At 43.0% G+C, this 12,721-nt stretch overlaps 1 protein-coding gene across 1 annotated transcript in view; it reads left to right on the forward strand.

The window, feature by feature from the left end:
• Window positions 1–1,155: 1,155 nt before the first annotated feature.
• Window positions 1,156–12,721, forward strand: part of epha4l (eph receptor A4, like) — a 62,090-nt gene continuing 50,524 nt past the window's right edge. The window contains exons 1-2 of the mRNA XM_017308126.1: window positions 1,156–1,221; window positions 2,899–3,562. Coding sequence (XP_017163615.1) covers window positions 1,156–1,221; window positions 2,899–3,562 — 730 coding nt within the window. The remainder of the gene's footprint in view (window positions 1,222–2,898; window positions 3,563–12,721) is intronic.

Genomic DNA, 12,721 nt, shown 5'->3' on the forward strand with positions numbered 1-12,721 from the left:
AAACTCATTGCGATTAACGCTCTATCGAGCTATTTATCTCTGTTTTAATCTGTTTTAATTTTAGACTCTTCATATTTGCATTCAGAACATCTCCATTACATTACATTACATTAAAAGAAACATTACATTTCTTTTTTACATACGGATTTCTTTTTTACATACGCCTCCTCACCCCAAGACTAAATACCTTGACAGGTTCGACAAATGACAAAATAAATATCCAACCCAGATATTCCTGAAATGGTTTGAAACTTGTAAACTCGTAAACTTGAGGAAAACATGTCCAATAACCAGGGGCTACATTTAGAAGTAATTAAGTTACATCTAGTCATTCTATCCTTCATAGAGTAACACAAGTGTATCAGTCTGATATTTAGTGATAATTTAGTCAGGCTATCTGCACTGGTAGCCAGCCTACAGTTTGAATTTAGTTATTTACTTATAGTAACTTTACCTTAGTTCTAGCTGGGGTTCCTTTATCGTCCATGACTGTCCAGGTTGTTCATGTTTCTTGTAGGTGAGGGAAAATGTAGGTGCCATATTTCAGCCAGCTGACTGGCTGTGCACAGCAACAGGTGTGCAGAGGTGGAAGAGGGGCAATTCTGTGTTACCCAATGCTCCAGACAGCCATAATAAAACTCCCTCTGGCACTTTTTCTGGCATCCCATTAAACAGACTTCAGTGGCGGTGAATTTGAGTGGATTTGAAAATGCAACTTTTAAACCCTGGCATACTTTGAGGCGGTAACTAGGCCATGCCTTGGAGTGAGATCATTTCATTCAAGGTACACCAAAATTTTGATCAAATAAAATGTGATACTTTATTTTACATGTGGAGACACTTCAGAACACCTGGAGGGTCCCATGAGTTTCCAGAGTCTGCTTCAGGAACCCACACAAAACCCCCCGCCTCCAATGCCAGGAACTCCTGCTCCCCTTTCTGCTTGCTCCCCTTGCCTCTAACCACTCCGTAATGGTCAGATGCAGGGGCTGATACTGCAGCGGGCGTCAGGTTTCCTGAATAGACGTTGGATTGAATCGGTCTTTGTGGAGAAACTTTATATCCCTGTCCACCATTCAGTCGGGGAGGGAGGGAAAGAGGAAGAGAGAAAGAGAGGGGGGAACTTGGCAGCTTAGAGAGGGTCCTCTGGAACTGATGAATAAGGCGGAAAGTGCCGGGGGCTTCAGCCCTAGCTCCGGCTACAAACCAGAGAGGAAAAGGGTCGACTAACTGTGCGATACCACACTCTACCTGCCTCTGATATTAGATATCAGATCACAAATAAAATTTGGACACCTCCTCCAGCTCTACAAAGGGTACATTTTGACAATGTGTTTAATTTCCTCAAGAACCTGAATGAGTAGTGGCTTTCATTAGACAAAGACTTTTCACTCCTGAATTTTAGTTGAATTGCACAAATAAAAAGAGAAACACAAGTGAACCTTTTAAAGTATATAAAAAAAAACTATATCATTTACAACAATTTGGCCTGTTACTGAATCTAAAATCATCGACACAGATGTTAGATGCTATGCCTTTGACCCTGCACAAACAATCCTGCGCTGCGCTCGGGTCCTGCTACCGGCCATCTTATCACAAACCATTGATTGACAGGGTCCTGGCAGCTCCTGCGAGCCTGCGTTCACCCTCTCATTATGACCAATTGATCTCATTCTGCCTCTTTCCTGCTATCAGGGAAAGGGGCAGCCTTATCTCAGCGGCGCTAGATTTTCACAACAAAAGGGGAAGGGTGGGAGGGTGTTGGATGCAAAGGGAAGGGAGCAGGGTGGAATAGAACAGCAGGGAATGATAGACGTTTTCTCAAATCATACAGCTGCAGCTGTATTTAGTATTATCCCTTCCACCTCCTGGGAAATAAGGTTTTAATCCGGAGTGTTTACGATTAGCCATTGAGTCATATCTGCCAGCATCGCCCGTATCTCCAATAGTCCCGGTTCTATTCGTTTCTGTATGGTTTACCAAATGGCTAAAGCTACGCCAGCCAAAGGCTCGTCTGCTTCTGTTTACAGTCCGGCTCAGTCAAAAGACTCTTTTTTTTTTTTAAAACACACAGTTAAAAAACTTGAGGGAAGCATAGTGCTTTGAGCCTCTCAAGATGAGGTCCATATTTGCTCAACGGTGCTCTGTTGAGAGGGGGAACTATATCGTAAGTAAAACAAACACTCCCTTTTGGCAAAAATAAGCCAAATCGCACAGGGTAAAATAATCCATGCACCTCACATCAGTACCTCCCTTCTCTTTATGAGTTCATGCTAACCTCAGTGAACATGTGCGTCTCGGTCTGCAGGTCTCTCTTGATTATACAGACACAAAGCAGGCCAGGGCCCATTAGATCGTTAGCACTTGTTCAAAGACTTTCTGTATCTGTGCAATGCGGTGATGGCATTCTTTGCTTTAAAACTACTCTAATGTTCTTAAACATCCACCTGAATGTTTGTGTGTGAGCTGGAAATGGATTTTTTTTTCTATATCACTCCCAAAGTAATTGTACTGAAGATCATTGAGGCATAAACCTCATTACACACTCGTTCTTTCTGATACTTCAGCAAAGGCAGTGAATAAAAGTGGCTTTGTGATTCCATATTAAGGGCTAACAAGTCTATTAGGTGTAATTCATAAAACATGCATTAAGTTAAACAGTCAGCTCAAATATTGACTAAAACAGTCAAATGCTCCTTTGAGGTTACATTACCTCATAGTCATGTTAAGTATTGCACAGCCCGTTATGATTATGAGATGTTTTTCAGATGTCCTTAAACCTTAACAGGTTTTTTTCTACTTTTTTCCTTATTGTTTGTGGCATACAACTTAAGCTGTAAGATCCATCAAGTCTAACTTCATTCTTGTTGCATTTTTTTTCTCTCGTCCTTTCCCCAGTGGGAGGAAGTGAGCATTATGGACGAAAAGAACATCCCCATCCGTACATACCAGGTGTGCAATGTCATGGAGCCAAATCAGAACAACTGGCTCCGTACTGACTGGATCCCCCGTGGAGGTGCCCAGCGTGTCTACATTGAGATCAAGTTCACCCTGCGGGACTGCAACAGCTTGCCGGGGGTCATGGGAACCTGCAAGGAAACCTTCAATCTTTACTACTACGAGTCCAACAATGACAAGGAGCGCTACATCCGGGAGAACCAGTTCACCAAGATAGACACCATTGCCGCAGACGAGAGCTTCACTCAGGTGGATATCGGGGATCGCATCATGAAGCTGAACACGGAGGTCCGGGATGTGGGTGCCCTTACACGGAAGGGTTTCTATTTGGCATTCCAGGATGTTGGAGCGTGCATTGCCCTTGTTTCTGTTAGGGTCTTCTACAAGAAATGCCCTTTATCTGTGCGAAACCTAGCCCAGTTTCCTGATACTATTACTGGTGCGGACACGTCATCGCTGGTGGAAGTTCGTGGCTCGTGTGTGGATAATTCGGAAGAAAAGGAGGTTCCCAAGATGTACTGCGGAGCCGATGGAGAGTGGTTGGTGCCCATAGGGAACTGCCTGTGCAACCCTGGATATGAGGAACGCAGTTCAGAATGCCAAGGTAAACAACTGCCATTTATTATTTTTTTCTTTCTTACTGTTTTCTTTTACCTAATTCTAAATGTTTACATCAAACTAACCCCTCAAATCCTGACCACACTCATCCTTTAGTAATGTTCCCTTCCCCCCACCTGTAATTCTTTGTTTCTATCCCCTTTGTTTTGTGTCTTTGTCCGTTGCTTTCCTTTCCCAATTTACCCACCTAGCACTCTGCTGGAAATTTTTATCTCCTCGCTCACTTGCTTTCTCCAGTCTTTTCATGGTGTGCTTGCGTGATAGAAGTAATGACGACTGTAAGTGGAGTAATTAGCAGGCCCACTGGGAGGTGTTGTGCAAAGGGATGTATCCCAGGAGAATTGGTGAAACTGGGAGTGGAGCGCAGAGCTCCAACTGGTTCCCACTACTGCTGTGTCTTTCACCCCACCTGTTCTTTCTCTTGCTCCCAATGGAGCCCAAAGCTTGAAAAGGAGATAGACAGCTTTGGGAAGAGTGGGAAAGAGTGAAATAGGCTTTACGATTCCAAGCATGTTTGGGAGGAGTGAAAATGCTGCGGTGAGACTGGGCTGAGGTGGCGATGTTTGTTTTGAAGGACTAGTCTTTTTGGATAATTATTCTAAAATCAGATTGTTGTTATTCCAAACCTGGCCCTTCAGCAGAGATTAAAACGTAATTTTAGAGTTCCCTCTTCTAGTTTCTTTTTCATTTCTGTAATGTCTGAATATTTGCTCAGTCTTCTGTCTGTTTTATTATGCCCAGCCTAAAGTGAAGCACATGTGGCACAGCACCGTTTTTGTGGACCATGTTGAGTGTTTTACCAGTCTGACCCAGGGTTGTAAGCCGTCCTGTAGGGCGGATGCCAGTTTTGCTTCACTGCTTTATTGGTAGACACCTCCAACAAGCCCATCACCATCACATACAAAAAGCAGTGAGCTGCAGCAGCGAGGGGTCAGAGGCTGGGCACGGGTGATTAACAGGAGGGACGGACCACTACACCTCTCCTAATTTACGAGGGAGCCTTTATCTTGGAGAACTAATTGCATGACAAACAGGTCTGGTGATTTAGGGGTGCCAGTGGCTGCTTGGGGGTAGGGTCGGGTAAAAGGGTTCAAGTAGTCACAGATGGGGCATGGGGGTTCTTTTTATGGCCAAAAAAGGCTTCCCTGTTACTGGTTTCAGACGATTCCCTCCAGGTTTTCCTTCCTGAAGTATGGAGATCAAAACATGCTTAGTTGCATAGCTGACGTAATGCTTTTTTTTTTTTGGCACACTGTAATGCAGTTTATGATCATACCACCTACAATTTTGGAAAAAGAAATGTCTTTGATCCTATTCACTTAACTGTATCTTATACAGGTTTTAGAAATTGAAGTAGTGTCCTTATCAGAGTAATTCCTGTTGAGAAAAGTAGCTGCTACAGAGAGCTGTATGGATACGCAACCATAGGTTTTATGGGACTAATGCAGTCTTGTTATATTTTGCCAGCCCTATTTTGACACTACTTGCTTTTAAGCCAATGTATCCATTTAGCTCACGTATCACTGCAGCTCCTTGATTGTGTTTAAGTTAACAATGCCAGCCAATCCATTACCTTTTAGCTTCGGTTACAATGTTTATGTTTTAACATTTCACTTGCAGTCGTACTCTGGGTGACATGCCTCGAGTGCAGACTGAGCAAATGAACTCTACTGACTCCAGGGTTAAAAGGTGCTGCCCACTATTGGTTCTCAAGTGCACTGATGAGCTGGTTAATATTCCCACAAGTGACAGGCTCTATGGGAGAAGGGCTCCACATCTCGAAGGACATGTTGACCAAGAAACTCAGACAGAAGCTCGTTTTGGGGGCAGGGTGGTTTTCCAGGCCAACCTTAGGGTTTTGCTTTTCTTAATGTGTGTTTTGTGATTTGAAACAATTTTAACTAAACAGTGTGTCAGTCTGCACTTAGACTAGGTAGCTGTACACCGTCGTACTCAAAGGTGTTTTGTGCTTTACGTGGTATCGTTGTTAGAAGGTGCGCGTTTGTAGGCTTGTGTGTCTTTTCTCTTCCTGTGTATGCGTGAGGTTACAAGGGCACCTTGGCCCCTGGTTCCCAGCCTAAGATGAATGGAATCTCCTCCATCATTGTTTGGGTGACAGGAGAGCCGACTGAGGAGGGTGATGTTTGGGGAGAAAAGGGAGCCGAGGGGGAGCTTATGGGGCACAGAAGACTTGCATTCTCCTCCCCTGGTTGAGGTCAGAGGTTGCCCCCTTCTGCATCCATCTTACTGCTCTGTCTGACAGGGTTGTGGATCCAGGATTGATTAAGACGTCAGGATTTTGACAGCTGTGCCGGTAGAGTTTGTATGTGCGTCTGTACTCAACATAGACCTGGGGTGAGTATGGTGTACCCCCAGGGCCAAGGCAAGAGGGACAACCAAGAGAAACTGAGGGCCAAGGGCCCCCCTGATCTAAGGAGAGGGCTCTGTCTGTTTGTGTTTGAGATCCCTTTCCCTGTTAACTATGCCGCTCACCCCCACTACCCTTATCCCACCCCATATGTTCTGTAGGGATGATGAAGGTCATGGAGGACTCTCGCTCCTCATCTGGTGAGGAGCGTCTTTACCATTGAAGGTGCTGCGGTGCAGTTGAGGAAGATATTAGTAAGGATTCTGTTGGCCATTATGCAAACATGATTATTGCCTCTACAGCATTTTTGACATTGAAAGAAAAACTTTCTTCCAATAGCCACACATAGCAGGCATGTGGGCTTTCATTAAAATCAGCGGATTTGAAGTTGTGATTTATTTGCCTTCATGTTGTATAGGTTTGTGTATGTTGAGGATGCAGCCTTGTTGAGGCGTCAGCAGTTTCATGTGACACTGCAGATTGCTTGCTCGCTGAGCTGTGAACAGGTTTCCTGCATCTCAGTCAACACACAGCACGTCTTTTGTTTCCTTTGTGAGATTCTTGTTGACAATTGCATTCCCTTCCCATTCAGTATGTGTTGATTTTTATTTTTTGGTGGGATTTTGCAACTTGTTTGGTCAGAAAAACGAGTCCCATGGAGAACACTGTCATGTTTGTATGACTTAATTGCGCTCACAAGACATCACCATGCATAATTCTCCTTTTCATGAGAACAAGACCGACATTTTTACTAATGTTTTTGTGAAAACAAAATATTAAAGTGTGCCCCACACTTTGGGAACCACTGATATGGTTATACTTAGAAGAAAAAAAAAACCTAAATCCAATTTTTAAAACAAGTGAAATCAATGTTTCACAATGGTAAAATTCTATTTTATATTCTGTTTCATTCAGGTATTTTAGATTGGAACTGTAGATGAACAAATGTCTTCCCAACTGATTAAAAACCTCAAAATTAAAGCTGGTGTTTGGGATCAGTTGGGAACTGATCAATGCTAACTGTACCATAGTTAGAGACTATTGATTACCCAGTCATGGTATTCTTACACTGTTCACTATGGTGACCATATTTTGCTTTTCAAAAAAAAACTTGGTCTACTTTCTTATTGACATGCTACACATCTTCTCTAATTTGGGCATATTTCTGTTGAGGACTTAGACCTTTGAAATCATGAGAAAATATAACAAACTATTTGAAAACCCAACAAGTAGAAGCTCAAGAAGTATTTGGAGAGCAAAGTTGATTAGTTTTACAGAACTGCTTAAAAGCCTGCATGCCTGACTCAGACCTTTTAATGCACGTTTTCGATTGATTTAATGCAGTTAAAAAAATTATATGGTCGGGAAGATAGCTTCTATTGATCCTGGAGGCTGGACATGACTTTGACCTATAGTCAATTTACTCAAGAATAATCCAAACCTAAACTTTAGCCAAGCATTCCTCTAGATGTCATATTCAAGTTTAAAATATTGTTTGTGCTTTTTCTTTTACAATTAGAGTGTTGATTACTCAAACGTAATTAATGAAATTCTTTTAAAGATTACTGTAACTTTTTTTTTCCGACTAGATGCTCCTTGATATTAATTAACTGCAAATTTTACATGAATACCACACTTCACTTTCTAGATCCATTCAATTTTTTTTTTGCTTGTATCACCTACATGAGCAGATCAAAACCTAAACTCAAACTGGGAAGTCAGTTTGAGTTGGGATTTCTTTCTCCACCTGATGTTCCCCAGCTCCCTTCCCTTCATTCCTGCACTATTCCCAGCTGTCTCTGTTGAGCTGGAAGCCCTCAGTGGTCCTGGATTAAGAGGTTTTAGGGATGAAGTTTCTCTGCTCATTGTGAGTGCGGATCTGGGTCTCCCATTCTCTCTCTCCCTCTGTTGACAGTTTTAAATATGCGCTTGGGAGCATCATTCTAAATTCACCACGTAATTCTATTTAGCCAGCCGGTCCCCGATGGCTTTAAATACACAGACTCACTCTCCCTCTCCCATTTCATCCCATGTCCCCCCCCCCCTTCTCTTCCTCTGCATATTAGGTATTTGCATTTTCTTTTACGCCGGCTTAGTCGCTTGCTTGTTCTCTTTCTCTTCCATGTCATCCGTCTCCTTAAATTTCCCTTTGCTTCAGTGATCTGTTATCTGCATTTATCTTTCTTTTACATCTCTTCCTCTTTTTATACTCCTTTATTTTTTTTCACCCGAGCTCCTGTTAGTAATTTTCACCCATTGACACTGTCTTTATTCTCGCGCCTTCCCTTTCCCCCCCTCCCTCTGCGCCGGCCGTCGAGGTGGTTAGTGTTTGTCAGCCTGTCTGTGGTGGCGGCAGCAGGAAGTGGGCTGAATAATGAGATTATACCTTCAGCGGTGGGAGACTGGGAGGGGGGCAGCACACTGAACATCATCACCCGTCATTCTTCTCTCAGACGTGCATTCACAAGTGACACTTGTGAGTGCTCACTCTAACTCCAATTATAAATGCTCAGTCTCATGCAGAGAAAGAGGGAAATCAATGTGCCCGCTCACACACATGCACGGCCTTATGCTCGAATATCCTGCCATGCACATGTGCAAAATGACATGGTAAGCAGTAAACTCAGAGTACACTAACACATATGTACAGCAGATGCATGCACAGTCAGAGGCAGGCTGAGTGCGGGAGGATAGAGGTGGATGTACTCATCACTCTCTCTGTCACCAGAGACGCTCATTTTGTGCTGCTTAATAAAGGCGAGGAATCTATTACCGACTGAAAGCAGGATAGAACAACAGGTACAGACAGAGAGGACAGAATATCCCATGAGGTCCCCCCCGCACCCCCGTCCTGAAATAATTATTTAAGCCATTTTTAATACTTTGTTCTCCTAAATGTTGAAGCTAAAATCCCCTGAATGCACAAATCTTCTCTTTAGTAGCCGGAGGAGGGGCTGCTGGTGGTAATTCAGACATCATTAGCTGAGGTGCTGAAAAGTTTTTCCTGCTCGGCCGGCCGTCCCGCCTCAGTGTTTGTTCCCTTTGCAGTTCTCGGCACTCAACACCCTTCTCCAGCCCCAAATCACCTCCCCACCGTCTCCCGTCGTGCCCCTGTTCAGGGCAGGAAGCCATCAGTGATAGAACGTGTTCCGCGCCGATAGTGCTGAGCATGCCGCAGCACGCGTGTGTGTTACCGCAGTGCTGCAAAAGAAAAAAACAAACAAACAAAAAAACTGCTTTTACTTATTTATCCCCTAACGACTTTTTAACCTCTCATTTATTAGAACCAAAGAAACTCAAAACCTTGTCTCGGATTTTTTATTTTTTATTTTTTTATTTAACCACTCTGCTCTGCTGCGGGAAAGTGCAAATATAATATGTCAAACTTAGGTTTTAAATAAAGAACACTGGCCTGAGCTGCAGTTTAGAAATTATTCTTGGATATTAATATAGATGGCATCATTTTCAGCAAAGTGCTTTACTGGCAGATTCTAAATAAATCTTACACAATGAATTGAAAGGAAGCAGTTCAACAATAAATATAACTGACTAATAAAAGAGAGCGCATCGTTCAGAACCACTCAGTCAGATCAGAAAGTCTGTTTAAAGAGGTGTTTTCTGAAGTTTTTAAAATAAATTGAAATCATAAATGGAGTGAGTTTGCATAGTGTTTTTCTTGTCGTGCTTATTTCTCCAAACACCTTTTGTGCTGGAGCCACATCAACCCAGAGAACCTCACAGACACACACACACGCACCCCCCACCACCCCCCCTACACACGCGCACGCACGCACGCACGCACGCACGCACGCACACATTTTTAGAGTGATGCACAGTTAGACAGGCAGCATGGGCTTTAGTGCCTTGCCTGAGGGCATGTTGTCATGTGGCAGGGGAGAAAGCGGTACTCAAACTCACAACTTTATTTTTGCAAAACAGCTACTCAACTCTAAAACAATAAGGTGCATACGGATGCCTCCGCACTTTGCATTGAGTTTTATGGTTCAGTTTGCATGGATTTAAACAACCACATGGTGTAAATTTCTAAATTAGACCATTTTACGCTGCAAAATTGGAAAAATAAACTCAAAATAATTACTTGTATATTAAATCTACATCATCCAAACTTGCACAACCACCCAAACAAGCTCACCAAAATAAAATATATTTTTTTGTTTAGTATTTTGCTATTGTTTAGTCAAAGCACCTTATGCACAACAGGGATAAATAATAAAAAGCAAAAATATTTATTTATTCATTATTTTTAAAAGAAGCATATCATAATTTCATATTGCCTATCATCTGATAGTGTGTATTTTACAAAAAATGAAATAAATAAATAATGGTACAGTGAAACATTAATCTGGATAAATAAGTATTCAGCAGGTGCTTGTCACTTAACCCTTCAATCCTTCACTGTTCCTCTTTTAATTTGAGTCTTTTTGCTCTTCAGTGAAACTACTTTTATTTTCTTATACACACACACACATATATATATATATATATATATATATATATATAATTTGAAAGGCATGGCTCAGCAGAAAGCATCCAGACCTTCTGTTCATTTTGTATGTTGGGTGCTTAAAAGTGCATAGATTCATATATTATTAAAGTCACTGCTTAAAAATACTGATTATAGTGTCACAAACCTGCTGATAAAATGTCTTTGTGGTGTCTGTACTCAATTTAGATCACCTCTGAAGTTGTGCAAACTTAAACGTACTTATTGGACAATAAGTAAACGATTCCCCTGACAGCGTCCTCTCTGTTTGTACGGAGGAGCCAGCACGGCTGTCAGATGGCATCAGCGCCATATGTGGCATAGAAGTGAAAAAAAATTGACAAACATTTCTGCTCTCCTCTCCTCCTCTCTCCTCTGCACTCATCCTTCTGAAAAGCATCCTCTCTTTGAAGCCTGCGTTGGGAAGAGGGAGCGATTAAAGCAGTCAGCAAGCAAATTAGCATGTCAAAAGGCCCTGAATCAATACCCCAGCTCTCTACCAACACAACCCCCTCCGTCTCCCTCTAACCATCCCTGCCATTCTCCCCATTCCTCCGACTGCTTCCCCTGCTTCCCCCTCCATTTTCTCCCGCACTCCTGCGTGCTCTCGCTCTTGTTCCTTTGCCCCTTCCCTTTTCTGCTGATCTCAATTGAAAATCTTCCTCCCCGCTCTCTCAGCTGGCAGACGACTGAGAGAGAGGAGGCCGGGTTTGTAAAGGGAGATGGACGGATGTATAGGCAGAGAAAGACGGGTAGGGAGGGAGAAGTGGACAGGCATCGAGTGGGCATGGGTTGGACAGTTCTGGAGAGAGGGAGCCTGTGAAAGCGGGGAAAAAAAAAAAGAGGGCCCCTGCCACCCTCTTTGTGCCGACAGACAGGCAGAACGGACCTCTCTCGCCAAGAGGAGCAGAGGAGATGGAGATGAGGAGGCAGGGAGAGAGAGGAGAAAAATGGAGACAAAAAACATGGGGGGAAGTGAAGTGGAAAGAGATTTAGTTCCAGTCTGGCAACTGTGCTTTTTCTGCACTTCATCCATCGGTTCACCATTGCACAGAAATCCTTTTGATCCGGGGCAATGTGCTGCTGTAGGTGTGTGAGCCATTATCTGGCCCGCATTTGTTCTTTGCATCTGTCTCAACAGGCATATCACATGCTGTATCATAAACCTCTATTAATGTCCCGATCTGGTTGCACGATCTGAACCTGGAGACAAAGCGGCCCGCCGGCTCCTCAGGTGGACGAACCGCTCTCTGCTCGCTTTCTGACAATGGGAAGCTGATTGCAAACACCTTGAAAATGTTTTATCTCTCCCTGCCTCTTTCTCCCACTGATTTCTATCTTAAGCTCCCTCAGTCCCGCCGGGCCAATAGTAGGTGGTCTTTTCTTCTATTTCCCCCGCCATCCTTTTCTCTCGGGGCACAGGGTTCAGTGGCCAAATCAAAGAGCTTCTCTGCAGCAATCAGTTAAGGGTTATGACTAAAAAGGCTTGGCAATAAAGAGCCGCTGTGCAATCTGATGGGCCCTGAGACTGGACACAGAGCCCATGTTAATGAGCTGAGATCCCCCCTTTCTAATCATGGTGGTGGAGGAAACCGAACACCGCTTTATGCTCTCCTCTAGACCGCTTTATGCTCTCCAGAATCACACGCATTCAATCAAAATATGTCGAATAAATCTCAGTACACATGCAGAGGTAGATGCAAGCAAAGCAGTTGCTGATGCAATTATGAGTTTTTAATCAGTTACACTAGGAGAGATGATTTGATCTGTCAATACAGATATTAAATGATTCTGACCATAAAGAACTGTATCCAGCATATTCCTAAGTACTTGTTTCTAGTTGTGACTGGTCCTTAGAAGAGCAGAGGTGAAGTCACATCATGTGTAAAGCAGGGTTTACAAATATTTGAAAACAAATACATTACTTCAGAGCTATCATGTCTTTAGCACCATAGCATGGCTAGCATTACTAAACCTGATGTTTTAGTTAAATAACCTTGAACTGAGATTACCAAGAAATTCCCAATCTTTCCAAATGCAGCATACTCCAAGACAGGCAGAAGTTTAATTCTCCTTTCTAGTAATTGCTGAAAGACTTGCTCTCTCTCGCATTCTCACAGCCCGAATGAGCTGTTAAGATGTTTAAAAAGAAATCAAATTTAGCTCTGTGACCCATAACTCCTTAATGCACTGTCACCTCCAGGATAGCAAGATGCATTGAGCATGGTGTGAAGGTCAGAGGCGATGCTCTGATGGGAATTCATTTATATATA

This window comes from Poecilia reticulata, linkage group LG13 (genome assembly GCF_000633615.1).
Source record: "Poecilia reticulata strain Guanapo linkage group LG13, Guppy_female_1.0+MT, whole genome shotgun sequence".
NCBI lineage: Eukaryota > Metazoa > Chordata > Actinopteri > Cyprinodontiformes > Poeciliidae > Poecilia > Poecilia reticulata.